Source organism: Filicampus tigris, chromosome 10 (assembly GCF_054856515.1).
Source record: "Filicampus tigris isolate MCC_2025a chromosome 10, RoL_Ftig_1.0, whole genome shotgun sequence".
Lineage (NCBI taxonomy): Eukaryota > Metazoa > Chordata > Actinopteri > Syngnathiformes > Syngnathidae > Filicampus > Filicampus tigris.
This window is the reverse complement of record NC_141226.1, coordinates 21,623,280-21,637,738: the sequence shown is the minus strand read 5'-3', so window position 1 is coordinate 21,637,738 and position 14,459 is coordinate 21,623,280. Positions and strand designations below refer to the sequence as shown.

Genomic DNA, 14,459 nt, shown 5'->3' with positions numbered 1-14,459 from the left:
GGTTCGTATAGTAAAACGTTGTATCATTTTTAAAAGATTAAAAAAAAACATTAAATGAGGATTCTAATTCTAATTTAAAAAGTATGAAAGAACGATTTTTTGCCTACACTATAACAGGATGGAAATCTATAAACTTCTTTCCATGTGATTGTAGATGCTTATGTCCACCCTAGAAGATAGGAGTCATTAAAAAATCAGCCTTTACAATGACAACACTGTGTTTCGATTGACATTGTCAGAAATTGATTAATAAGTACATATCATGCTCAATGATTGATTTAATATATATTTTTAATATTCTCATGGAGCGAGATACAAGAGCACTGAGCATGTTTATTAATGATTTATTATTAAAGGTATTCTTAAACCAAATTATTATTGTAATATCATGATTTCTAAATCATATTTAATACATTGTAACGCCCTAGCATGTGGAGGATGATACAGTCGCTGATGCTCTCAGTCACTTATTCCCACAAACGGTAACAGTCTCTTAAATTCAAGAGCTGCAATGGGCCACAATTCACGTCCAGTCATTCAACCAAAGTTGGATCTATGTATTGTATTTCTGTGTCCGGACCGCCGTGGAGCTTTTTGCATCATTTGTCCAACGTTCGACAGAGAAAACTTTATTGCTCAAAGCCGGAAAACAAAACAGGAGACGTGTCAGGAAGAAGAGAGATCCATCTTAGATGGGCGACCGCCGCCTAGCATAGTTAACCGTGACTTTCCATTTGTACGTTTTGCGTTCGGATAGAGTGATAGTTGATTATAAATACATTGTTAAAGAAGAACGTACGCTGGTTCTCCTTGACCATGTTGAACAAATTTGAAACCAAGTCGGCCCGTGTTAAAGGTAAGCGTTGGCCAGCTGAAGCTAGCTTATGAGACTACTGTTAGCGAGCTACCGGTAAAGTACAGTTGGTATTGTATGATGTTTCTTGGTGTACACAGTCAAATGTTGTGCATCAGTCTATCTTACGTAGCCTTGTGTTCTATGGAAGTATGCAAGCATTTAATATCACTTAAAAGCAATTTAAAGTACGTGAATCTTCCTATGGTGTTGAAAGCCAAAGGTTCCCTTACGTGCTACTGTACTTAACCATTGAGAATGACACGTATCTCCGTCTCCTTCCCTGTTTTATATAATGGCATATTAATGGTAGATTTTTTTTTTTTAAATTTATTTTTACTATCATTATTTTTTATATATTAAAATACTTACTATTGTTGCGTTTCAGGGCTAAGTTTCCACCCCAAGAGGCCGTGGGTGCTGGCCAGTTTACACAACGGTGTCATCCAGCTGTGGGACTATCGCATGTGCACGCTCATTGACAAGTTTGACGAGCATGATGGTAAAAAGAAAATGCATTTTTTGATTACGTGGATGGATAGATAGATTGATTGATAGGTAGATGGGTGGATGGGAGGATGGATGTGTGATGGCCAAAAAAGTGATTTCCAACTGTGCCTGGAGGCAACACCCGCTTGACTGGATGCATGGTTGTATGAGAAAGAATGTGGATTGACTACCCGTGAAGGCAACAAAATTAGCGATGTCATACTATCCCCGAAGGCAACACCTGAGCAATCGATTGATTGATAGATAGATGGATTCTTTTGTAGACTCTTGACAACTTGTATGTTGTCCCACAGGTCCCGTTCGAGGAATTGATTTCCACAAACAGCAGCCCCTGTTTGTGTCCGGAGGAGACGATTACAAAATCAAGGTAGTATTTATGTGGTTGTTTATAGTTGTTATATTGGCTATCCTTAAACCCAATAAGGTCAAATTAGTTTTTCTTTTTTTGACATGTTTTTTCAAATCTTTTGTTTGTTGTTTATTTTACAAGGTGTGGAACTACAAGTTGAGACGCTGCCTCTTCACCTTACTCGGACACCTGGACTATATAAGGACTACCTTCTTCCACCATGTGAGTTGCCCTCCCTCAACAAGAATTCCAAGAACAGCCTTTCCCAAATTTCTTTAAGGGGATTTATGGAAAATTTACTTTTTAGATTTCTTCTACAGAAATAATTGGTAATGTGTGAAAGTAGCCCGAAGCGCCCTGTCGACTCTTGTTGCCCCTCTTTTTGTCAGTGGAACATTGAAAATATTGCCACGACATATCACATACTCCTTTTTATAGGAGTACCCTTGGATTCTGAGTGCCTCCGACGACCAAACCATTCGCATCTGGAACTGGCAATCCAGGACTTGTGTCTGGTAAACTCAGTGATAGACCCGACATGGATCAACGGTGCTCAAACGTAAAATCATCATCATTCCTCACTGCCCCTCTTTGTTTCCACAGTGTGCTGACGGGCCACAACCACTATGTCATGTGTGCCCAGTTCCACCCCTCGGAGGACCTGGTGGTATCAGCCAGCCTGGATCAGACTGTGCGAGTGTGGGATATCTCCGGTGAGGGCTTTTAGGGGACAGTGTAGCACGGGAGGCTAGGCGAAGGTGGGGGCTCTAGGAAGTGAACACGTCATTGTTGTTGTTTTTTTTTTTTTTTTTTGATAAAACACGTTTTTTGAATACTTTTTTAAAAATTGTGCACCAATTTATTCATACAATTAAACTGGAGTGGACTGAAATATTTGTTAGTTTTTGTTTTTACCCGTCAGAAAAACTAAGTAATTCAACAAGACGTGTTCACTTTCTATCAGATGAGAAAGAGGCTGAAACGGGATGTAGATTTCACATCCCGAGCCGTCCTCTAACGGCTGCGACGTGTATAGGACGAACTCTGCGGGCTGGATGCGCAAACACCTCCTCCCACTAAAGATGTATTGGTCTTTATGACTTTCAATCATTCTTGATAAGCGAGGAAGTGCTTGCGTGCCTCTGCATGCTTCATAATGTCTTTGCTGTCTGTTGCTTTTGGAACTACCTAAACAATCTCTTCTCCCTCTTCACTCCTGTCATCCCTCTGTTTGTGAGCTCACCGGGCAATGTTTTGTATAGCATCGCATTACCATCCACTCACTCTTACATTCATACTTACTTCATACTCACATGATGGAATTCTTTATTATTTCTTATAGAGGCCCTCAATGGCAAATACACAGCATCCCTGACGACTTAATTTTCTACAATTGCTCAGATCTGACATTTAAGGGGTTTTAGCATATGCCCCGCATGACATTTGCACCAAGCTAACACAAAGTAAAGTTTGATGTTTTTGTGTTATTGCGAACTGCTTTACGCTAACTAGTAATGCAAGTTGCATGTGACTCATCAAGCACGCATGAGCATTCAAGTAAAATAACATCACGTTCTTCATATCCGAAGGCCCATCAGAGCACGTCTTTACAGCGCCAACCACCCACACCCACAACCTCCCTCCCTCCCTATGTGCCCCCTTATCCACTGCCCTCCCTGGAAACATCCATACTTGCACACAGGTTCCTAGTTCCATCCCATTTTCCGTTCATCTCTTCTCACTGCTGAACCAGACGCTCACCACGTTGTTTGTTCAGGCGGGAATCATCATCAACGCAAGCTTCGGCGTCCAACCCAATCATTTTGTTTCCCCTCTCTAATCCAATCAGCCGCCGCGTGCAAGAGAGCAAACGTGTTTGTGATGTTTCCATCCCGAGTGTGTGTCCGCTGGTCCAGCAGTCATCTACACTTTGCTGCTGCTTCTCATTGCCTTTTTATTTGTTGTATTTGGTTGTTTTGTTGACTTGTTTTCTTCCCTCCCAAACAACGTTTGCCTCCCCCGTGCCCCGCCATCGCACCCGCGACACTGAATGTCGGTTGCAGGTCTGAGGAAGAAGAACTTGTCGCCTGGCGCCGTGGAAACGGAGGTCCGCGGCATCTCCGGCGTCGACCTGTTCGGCGCCTCCGACGCAGTCGTCAAGCATGTGCTGGAGGTGAAATGGCTTTGAGGGCTGGCTGCGTTTAGCGTTGCCGTTCCTTTAGGAAATGGAGTCAGATGTTTTGTCACTGATTTCTTGAAAACATCTCAGTTGGGTTGGAATTGAGTGGTGTTTTTTTCAAGCCTCCCAAACTTAAAATTGACTTATTTTTTTAATACAAATCCAGGAGGTCCTCAAATGACGATGGTCAAACATGCAAGTTTTTCTTTTTCTTTTTTTTTCAAATTATTGTGATGAGTTACGATTTTTTTTTTCCCAAGGTACATTCTAATATATTTTTCAACAATTAATCTTTATTACAACAAAGTATCAGATCTGGTACGCAATATTTTGATGTGCCGTTTGGTAAGCGTTCATCACGATGACATAATTCTGCCACACAGGTGTTGTGTAAACAGAACTATATACGTACTACTGTATACGGATACTATACTGTAAAGACACAAAGTAAAACATACATGTATACAATTTAAAACGTACCCAATCTCCATTAAGTAAAATCACACACGCCGCCCGGTAGGAAAAGATGATGCCTAAATATGACGCATGCATAAATATGATGGATGCATTTTTATTTGTCGTGGCTCAAGGAGCCGCACGCTCACGTCTGTGTGCTCAAACTTCAAACGCGTAAACCGAAGTCAAGTCACATTTTCTCAAATCGCGATTATATTGCAAATGCAATTAATCGTTCAGCCCGAGAAGCAATGAACTAATTTGCGCAGTGACGTTAGAATAAGCATGGCAAAAAAGGCACGCTTAATTAGCGCCATGCTTACATTATTAGATTTATGGTCTAGAAGTGTTTTTCATGCGAATGCAGCATTCTCCTACTATTATTGAGTAACTGACAAAAATAAAGGTTTATAAATTCCTTTTGATGCCACAAGATGACATTGACTGATACATCTACTGTACTTGAATTGTTGTAACCTGTGAACTGATTTTGATGCTGCAGTGACTCACCAGCGGCATGACTTGAGCTGTCTGCTTTATGCAGGGTCATGACCGAGGCGTTAACTGGGCCACCTTCCATCCCAGCATGCCTCTCATTGTGTCGGGCGCGGACGACAGGCAGGTCAAGATCTGGAGGATGAATGGTAAGAAAAGAATAGAATAGAAAAGACCTTAAAGAGGTAGTCAACGCAAACGTGTTTTTTTTTTTTTTTTTTTAAAGAATATGGTCTATGCAAGCCCACTAGTTGAAACAGGGCATTCTGATAAATATTGCATTTGTAGAATAAGTGTTAAACCACCTGTTTTTAGCCATCTCTGGGGGCGGCCATTTGCTCTTCTGTTACATCACAACAGCTCACAGCGACCAATCACGGCTCAGATTCAGGAAAACAGGTCAGCCGTGATTGGTCGTTGAGAGCTGTTGTGATGTCATTTTCCTTCGACAGAAGAGAAGATGGCTGAAAACGAGTGCATTTTGCTGCTTAACTTATATTCCACAAACGCAAATTGAATCAGAATGCCGTGTTCCAACTAGTGGGCCTGCTGGGAACATTATCTTGAAAAAAAAAATGTTTGGGTTGACTTCCGCTTTAAGTACCGTATTTGCAGATAGAAAGCATTACAGACACATCTCCATTATGTAAATTGTCTTGAGACACCTGTCATGATTTGTCACTGTAGAAATGACATTTTATTAAAAAGAAATGTATTTCTCTCCCTGTGCGTTGTAACAAAACTTACAAAACGGATCCCCTTCCCCCTCCAGAGTCCAAGGCGTGGGAGCTTGACACGTGCCGCGGCCACTACAACAACGTCTCCTGCGCCGTATTCCACCCGCGCCAGGAGCTTATCCTCTCCAACTCTGAGGACAAGAGCATACGGGTGTGGGACATGTCCAAGAGGACCGGCGTCCAGACTTTCCGCCGGGACCATGACCGCTTCTGGGTGCTGGGTGCGCACCCCAACCTCAACCTCTTTGCCGCAGGTAGGTAGTCGACAGGTTTGGAATATCGTGTCGCTCTGCTATATCGCAGTCCTTTGCATCACTGTGCCAAATTTCAATACAGTAGAGGAACATTCAGCTGACCAACATTTTGGCCATACAAGCACTTCAAGTAAAATGGTTGAATTCCAGTTGGAGGAAATAAATGGGCATGGCAGCGAATGAGTTCATTATCTTTTTATGTGTCCGTTTTCCAGTCCGTCCCAACTAAGAGAGACAAACGGCAAGTGACAAGTACGCTTGTCTCTTATTTGGTGAACGGTGTTGAGTGGGAGTCTTGCTTTCTTTTTCTCGAGGTGCGCTTAGAGTTTGGCCTCCCGTTTCTTGAGAGTGAGAGTGTGGGAACTAAGAAATACTTCAAAAATGTTGCTTTAATAAGTTTAAATGTTGAGTTTGAAAGCATCTGGAAAGTATACTCCACATCAAACCGGGGCTGACTGTATTGGAATCCCTCCACAAAGGGTTAACCAGAATATGCAAGCTTTTTGTTTTTCCGTTTATGTTAACATTCAACATTTTCCTCCAGGCCACGACAGCGGCATGATTGTGTTCAAGCTGGAGCGCGAGCGCCCGGCGTACGCCGTCCACGGCAACATGCTGTACTACGTCAAGGAGCGTTTCCTGCGCCAGCTGGACTTCAACAGCAGCAAGGACACTGCCGTCATGCAGCTGCGCAGGTAGCTGATGAGCATCGGCTAGCTTAATTGGTTTCACAATGTGCAAACGAATGTGACCATGTTTTCTTGTCGCAGTGGCTCCAAGTTTCCGGTGTTCAGCATGTCCTACAACCCCGCTGAGAACGCTGTGCTCCTGTGCACTGTGAGTATCCTCGACCGTTGCAAAAATTGAATTAAAAAAAAAAAAATAAACTGAATGAGGAATGTATTTGTTTTAACACAAAGTTGTCTGCCAGTAGGAAATGAAACTTTTGACTCGGCAAGATTTCTTTAAAAAAAAAAAAAAAAGTCAATGCAGCTAGTCTCTCAGAATCACACTGTTTTAAAACAAGTGTATTAAGATACTACTTACACCTAATAAAATGTTATTTCTTATTCTAAATTGAACTTATTCAATACAATATTTACAATACAATATTTCACCGCATTGGGTTAATAATATCTGCCTTTGATGTGGCAGTTTAGTGAAAGTTTGATTGATCTCTTGTGTCGTCTTTCAGAGGGCGACCAACCTGGAGAACAGCACCTACGACCTGTACTCAATTCCCAAAGAGAGCGACTCTCAGAACCCTGATGGTATGGAAACAGTGCAGTGCATGAGTCTTGTCTGAAATGATAGTGATGTCATGATAGTTGTGTCTTTCTCAGCACCCGAAGGGAAGAGGTCCTCTGGCCTGACAGCCGTGTGGGTGGCCAGGAACAGATTTGCTGTCCTGGACCGCATGCACTCTGTAAGTACTGAATCTCCATTCATTATAGTAGGGAAAACAAGATGGGTCTAAATATTCAGTACACAGATCAAGTCACACAATCGTGCGGTTTTTTTTTTTTTTGCTTGACTAGGCCTCTTCAAAATGTGGATACATATTCATTATGGATATAAAAGGACGTCTTTAACTTAGAAGTAAAACTTAAATGAATTGAAAAGTCAAACTCATATTTTTTCAGTCACTATTTCACGATTTTATTTTCATGTTGATGTAGCTCACAGCCAACGACAACTCCCAATTTAAACTCCCTAACGATAGCGAGGGGAGTAAGGTGGATGTTACCCTAATTGAAATCAGTGGGGGTAAGAGTCTGCCCATTTATTATTTGTATATTTTATAGACGTATTTTTTTTTTTTTTTTTTTTGCTTATTTGTTCTTATTGCTGCTGGAAATGCAAATTTCCCTGAGGGAGTCTTCCCAAAGGGATCAATAAAGTCAAGTCTAAGTCTCTATTATTGTTTGACAGATGGTGGACCCCTGGTGTAAACGCAGTCATGTGTCACTTGAAACCTACACGTACATTTCTGAATATGGGCATTAAATCGGAACCAGCCAACTGTAAATCCCGCCTCATCCTATTCCCATCCACACCTTGTCTTACACCAGCTGCTGATCAAGAACCTGAAGAACGAGATCGTGAAGAAGGTCCAGGTGCCAAGCTGCGAAGAGATCTTCTACGCCGGCACTGGCTCGCTGCTGCTGCGCGACGCCGACGGCGTGACGCTCTTCGACGTGCAGCAGAAGCGCTCGCTGGCTACTGTCAAGATCGCCAAGGTCAAGTACGTGGTGTGGAGCGCCGACACCAGCCACGTGGCGCTGCTGGCCAAGCACGGTAAGAGCGGCCTGCCCGCCGGGCCGTCGCCAAGCGTTGTGTGGCTATGGCAAGAGGCCAAATGGTTTCCCCCCCCGCTCGATTTCTTTTCAGCCATTATGATCTGCAACCGCAAGCTGGAGAGCCTCTGCAACATTCATGAGAACATCAGAGTGAAGAGTGGAGCCTGGGATGAGAGTGGTGTCTTCATTTACACCACCTCCAACCACATCAAATACGCCCTCACCTCGGGGTACGTGCACAGCCGCTGAGTTTACGTTCAAGTACAGTGCTCCCTTGATAGATTGCAGTTTGTCGCCCGTGCCCACCCCGCTGCCTTATTGCAAACACTCAACACAACCAGTCGCTCCATTTGTCTGAAGAGAACACACCCAGTAAATTAAATATCAATACAAAACCAGAGAGAAAATGGATGAATGAAAAAGTAAAATCACATCGTTTTCCATCTTAAATATTGACCGGGTTTAAAATGACAGTTTTCATCCACAACCGGGAAAGGGAAAATCTCTCTTAACTTGAACCACATCACAGCATAATCACTCAGGATAATCCAGTCTTGGCAGATGAACTCATTCACTGCCATTGACGTATTTATTTGTCTTTTTACAGTGCAGCCATTCAATCCCAGGAATTCATTTATCTTATTTTATTTTAATCAGAAGAGAGTAAAAAAAAAAAAATGCTCCAATTTGGCCTGGTAATCAATGTCTGTACAACACTCTAACTCGCATCTCTCCATGTAGCGATCACGGCATCATCAGGACGCTGGACCTGCCCATCTACGTGACCCGCGTGCGAGGCAACAGCGTGTATTGCTTGGACAGGGAGTGCCGACCACGCGTCCTCACCATCGACCCCACCGAGTACCGCTTCAAACTGGCCCTCGTCAATCGCAAATACGATGAGGTTGGTCTCAGCCAGCAGCTTCGGGACTTGACGCAAGTCACCACTGGCATGCCAAAGTGGTGGCAGTGTTGTTAGTGACAAAGTTGATCAAGTTGAGAGCTAAAATGCATTGTTGTTGCATGTGCGGGTTCATGTTGGCCAATTAGCTACTATGCAGTCGCTAGCGTAGCTACCACAGCCACAAAAAAACCCCCATATAAACAGTACCTGTTTCAACAGACAAAAAAAGTCCAATATTTGGGGCTGAGGATAAACATTCAAATTTTCGTTTTTACTTTGATTGGAAGAAAAACAACTCACTAAATCTGGAGTTAAACTACCAGTTTGGAAACAGTTTCTCATTCAATAACATGAGGTTAACAACGGTTTCAGCTTTTGACTGCCGGGATACGTTCTTAAATATTTATCAAAGTTGACCCTTTCAGGTTCTTCACATGGTCCGTAACGCCAAGTTGGTGGGCCAGTCCATCATTGCTTACCTGCAAAAGAAGGGCTACCCCGAGGTGGCGCTGCACTTTGTCAAAGACGAGAAGACTCGCTTCAGCCTAGCTCTGGAGTGCGGCAACATCGAAGTAACTGTCACAGTTCCGCTTTCTCTCCTCCTCTGCTAACAGCTGCGAGTTCATTGCCGCCGTCCGTCTCTCTCTTTTTTTTTTTGCTCAAGGTGGCGCTGGAGGCGGCCAAGGCACTGGACGAGCGCAGCTGCTGGGAGCGTCTGGGTGAGGCGGCGCTGCTGCAGGGCCACCACCAGGTAGTGGAGATGTGCTACCAGAGGACCAAGAACTTTGACAAGCTCACCTTCCTCTACCTTATCACCGGCAACCTGGCCAAGCTGCGCAAGATGATGAAAATCGGTGAGGGAGGGAGAGCCTACGGCTGGTGTGATGATGTCCAAGGGTAGCTAAAATGGATGTGTGCTTTGTCGGTAGCTGAGATTCGCAAGGACATGAGCGGCCACTACCAGGCAGCACTCTATTTGGGAGATGTCAGCGAGAGAGTCCGCATCCTGAAGAACTGTGGGCAGAGTGAGTCAACGCCGCAACCTTTCCCTTTTGGGGCACGGAAAATATTGCTATTATTGGTGAAAATGCTTGGGTGTTTTTGTTGACGTTCCGCAAATACTACACCTGTGTATGCAGTAAATAAGTGATTTTAAAAAGGCATATTGCTCCATCTTGTGATTGGATCAGTGATCGGCCCCAGAAATTCTCATCATGTAAAGCTTAATTTTATATATTTTTTTTAATCCATTAATGGCCTCCTTAAATTAAGTATGCAGTTAAATATGTCGAGCAATGCAGAACCCGAAGTTTCATGTACCTTTGTAAATTACTCCACCACCTTGCAGGGTCTTCTTTTTTTTGCTGCTGAATTTTCAGGTGTCAAATCTAGGGAATTTCTGTGGTACAGTTTCTGCCTTGGCAACTGGTCGCAACACAAATTTGCCATGGTAAACTCATGTCTTTTTTTTTTTTTTTTTTTTTTTGTAGAGTCTCTGGCTTACCTCACTGCTGCTACGCACGGACTAGATGAAGAAGCTGAGGCCCTCAAAGAGACGTTTGATCCGGAGAAGGAGACTGTATGTTGCAAAATCAACTCCCAGTAGTCAACACTCGCACGCCACCATTTGGCATAAAGACTTCAATATTTTTTTTTCCTGTCACTTGTAGTTGCCTGAGGTGGATCTCAATGCCCAGCTCTTGCAGCCACCTCCGCCGATCAACCCGCTCGACACCAACTGGCCCCTGCTCACCGTCTCCAAGGGCTTCTTTGAGGGCGCAATCGGAGCCAAGGGTAAAAGGAGAAGACAAAATGTGACAGAAGTTGAAGTCACTCAGTCACTTGATGTCAGTTTGTTTGTTTTTGTAGGGAAAGCAGGTCAGATGGCCGCCGACCTGGACATGGACGCCTCCGGAGCGGAGGGCTGGGGAGACGATGCCGAGCTTCAGCTTGATGATGGTAAGCAGAGAAAGATGAAACTGAGGTTGACATTGACAACGTAGTGATGTTTGACTTCAATTTAATTTCAGAAGAATTTATTGCGGAAGTCAACCCAAACATGTCTTTTTTCAAAAATATGTTCTATGCGAGCCCACTAGTTGAAACAGGGCATTCTGCTAAATATTGCGTTTGTGGAATAAGTGTTAATCCACTCGTTTTTAGCCATCTCTGGGGGCGGCCATTTTGTCTCCTGTCGACTGCAAATGACATCACAACTGCTCACAATGACCAATCACCAAGATTCAGAAAACGGGTCAGCTGTGATTGGTCGTTGTGAGCAGTCGTGATGTCATTTTCAGTCGACAGAAGACAAAATGGCCGGCCCCCAGAGATGGCTAAAAACGAGTGGATTAACACTGATTCCACAAACGCAAAATTAATCAGAATGCCGTGTTTCAACCAGCGGGCCTACTGGGAACATATTCTTGAAAAAAACATGTTTGGGTTGACTTCCACTTGAAGAACTCGTACATTTAACTTGCCACAAAATGGAGGAACTCTGTTACTATAGAGCCACTGCCACATCAGTTGATGGTGTCAAATGAACGTGTTCCCTCAGATGGCTTCATGGATGCTCAGGATGGCTTTGGCGACGAGGGCGGTGCCAAAGAGGATGGAGGAGGCTGGGAGGTGGAGGAGGACCTGGACCTTCCACCAGAGCTGGTAGGAGAACCTTAATGGACATGCCTGTGTGCCACACTTTGCCCACCTCTGGTGTATATGAAATAATTTTTTTTAAAAAACTCAGCAAGTACATTATGCGCTGCGTCATTAGGACTTGCCGGCCGGCGCAGGCGGCTCGGCGGAGGACGGCTTCTTCGTGCCACCCACCAAGGGAATAAGTCCCACACAGATGTGGTGCAACAACTCGCAGTTGGCGGTGGACCACATCCTAGCGGGCTCCTTTGAGACCGCCATGAGAGTAAGTTGCCTTCTTCCTGACATTTACCAAGGAAACGTAACCATTAGTGTACCAGAGAAGTGTCATTCAAAACATTGCTACTGGCCTCCACAGCTGCTCCACGACCAAGTCGGAGTCGTCAACTTCGGCCCGTACAAGTCGCTCTTCATGCAGACGCTGTCCAGGGGCCGCACCTGCTACCTGGCGCTGCCCTCGCTTCCCTGCCTGCGGGCCAATCCGCAGAGGAACTGGAAGGACTGCGGGCTCAAGCAGGGGCTGCCGGCCGTTGGCCTCCGCCTGGCCGACCTCATCGCCCGCCTGCAGCAGTGCTACCAGCTGACCACCTCCGGGCGCTTCGAGGAGGCCGTGGAGCGCTTCCGGGCCATCCTGCTGTCGGTTCCGCTGCTGGTTGTCGACAACAAGCAGGAGATTGCCGAGGTGAGGCAGCAACCGGGTCGTGTGACGGCGGCGGATATTTTCTACCAAGCGAACGTCGAACTGTGATATCGTGGGGCAACACTGAAAGTTTACTGTACGTGTCGGTGTGTTAATTCATCGTGATGACCACTGTTGTAGGCTCAGCAGTTGATCACCATTTGCAAGGAGTACATCGTGGGTCTGACCATGGAGACGGAGCGGAAGAAGCTGCCCAAAGACACACTGGACCAGCAGAAGAGACTCTGTGAGGTCAGGCTTGACTCGTTTTTTTTGTTTGTGGGTTTCCACGGGAGCGGGTTTCATGATGGCACGTTTGTTGTTCCGTACAGATGGCCGCCTACTTCACCCACTGCAACCTCCAGCCCGTCCACATGGTGCTAGTGTTGCGCACGGCTCTCAACCTCTTCTTCAAGCTGCGCAACTTCAAGACGGCCACCGGCTTTGCGCGCCGCCTGCTCGAGCTCGGCCCCAAGCCCGACGTCGCGCAGCAGGTCTGCCGTCACGTTTTGAACATTGGGTTGTTCTGCACCAAAATCTTTTTTTTTTTTTTTCTATTTAATATTATTCACCCTACCTTTTGGACACGCTGCTCCTTGCAAATGTTGTGCCCTATGCAAACTGTCCAAGCATCAAATGATTCACAACATTCAGGACAAAATACCCTCAAAGGAAGCCCAATCTTATTTTCCACAGTCCAATAATTCCCACATGGCCAAAATTCCACACTTTTGATGATAAAATTACCTCTTTCCAAATTTTTACATGGATTTAAACCCTCATTCCACCCTCAAAATGTTTAAATGTTTAGCTTTTTGAGGGGATTTTTAGAATAATTTATCAACTCCCCAAATTTAAGAGACATTTTACATATCAACTTCCTCTTCCACATTTTGTGAGCGATTTTAAACCATTCCAACTTAAAATGAAAAGGCTCATTCAAGCCATCTTGGGAACTATATTTAATTTTCATTTAATATAAATTTCCCAAATGTAGTATTTTACATATTTACCTCCTCCTACTGCAGTTCTTGACCGATTCAGACCATTACCCAAACTTCCACAATATTCCCAAATTACAATGTATACAGTATTTTACTTCCTCTTTCCTTATTTATCAACCCATCTAAACAATTCTGACTTCTCACATTCCACATTTCAACAATTCAAATAATTCCACAGCATTTCTGTTCAGCATCAGCTTTTTCAACACTAACATACAATTCCTTCAGAATGGCATTCTTGAGTTTCCCTCGATATCACGTTAACACTTGAATATTCCTGACCAACTCAGACACGCAAGATTATGGCGGCGTGTGAGAAGAACCTAACAGACGCCCACCAGCTGAACTATGACCCGCACAATCCGTTCGACCTGTGCGCTGCCTCCTTCGTCCCGCTTTACCGCGGACGTCCCGTGGAGAAGTGCCCGTTGTCCGGGGCGTGCTACTGCCCCTCGTACAAGGGCCAGGTGTGCAGGGTTACCCAGGTAGGATCAAATAAAAGCAGACAGCGCAGTTTGATGGCCCTGAACACCAGGCTAATCTTTACTTTCACTTTTCAGGTGACTGAGATTGGCAAGGATGTGATTGGTCTGCGAGTGAGTCCACTCCAGTTCCGTTAGGACGACGGAAGGAAATGTCATCAAAAAAAAAAAAAAAAAGAACAACTGATATGTATCGTAACGTTGCAATGTAATCCTTATATCTTTCTCAAGCAGCTATCCTGCAAGAAAGCTATTTTGTCTTTAAGCTTAGTCATCGCTTGCGCAGTTACATCAGCCTTTCATTCTGTCAAAATAAAAAAAATCTCTATGTAACAAGGGGGGGGGGAGAAGAAATTAAAGATTAAGACAAATGCATTTCATGTGTATGTCATGTTTTGGTGTCGAGTTAAAATGCGAATAAGGGACAAATAATACTAAAAGACACATTTTTTAAATATATATATAAAAACAATTGTCCAGTCTTAAAATGTTTAACATGCTTTTGTCAAACACCAGGATGAACAATTATAGACATTTTCCCTGCGCATTTTTTGCCATGGACAACTCGATGAGTTTTTATACAGTGTGCCAGCCCTTGT

The 14,459-nt window shown here is 44.3% G+C and overlaps 1 protein-coding gene across 2 annotated transcripts; it reads left to right on the top strand.

Annotated features, from left to right (window-relative positions):
• Positions 1–632: 632 nt before the first annotated feature.
• Positions 633–14,234, top strand: copa (COPI coat complex subunit alpha). Of its 2 annotated transcripts, none has more exons than XM_086042716.1 (29): positions 633–856; positions 1,242–1,355; positions 1,657–1,730; positions 1,854–1,934; positions 2,151–2,227; positions 2,316–2,425; positions 3,776–3,885; positions 4,892–4,991; positions 5,615–5,833; positions 6,378–6,528; positions 6,604–6,670; positions 7,029–7,104; positions 7,162–7,259; positions 7,906–8,131; positions 8,225–8,363; positions 8,875–9,037; positions 9,463–9,609; positions 9,702–9,891; positions 9,967–10,062; positions 10,528–10,616; positions 10,708–10,831; positions 10,907–10,996; positions 11,598–11,701; positions 11,814–11,960; positions 12,054–12,377; positions 12,516–12,626; positions 12,707–12,868; positions 13,669–13,863; positions 13,939–14,234. In XM_086042716.1, the coding sequence occupies exons 1-29, from the start codon at positions 817–819 to the stop codon at positions 13,996–13,998; spliced, it is 3,684 nt and encodes a 1,227-aa protein (XP_085898842.1). In that variant the 5' UTR covers positions 633–816; the 3' UTR covers positions 13,999–14,234. The 2 variants fall into 2 exon arrangements, with proteins under 2 accessions (XP_085898842.1, XP_085898843.1); XM_086042717.1 differs by having other exon boundaries at positions 634–856; positions 7,177–7,259; positions 13,939–14,233.
• Positions 14,235–14,459: the final 225 nt, after the last annotated feature.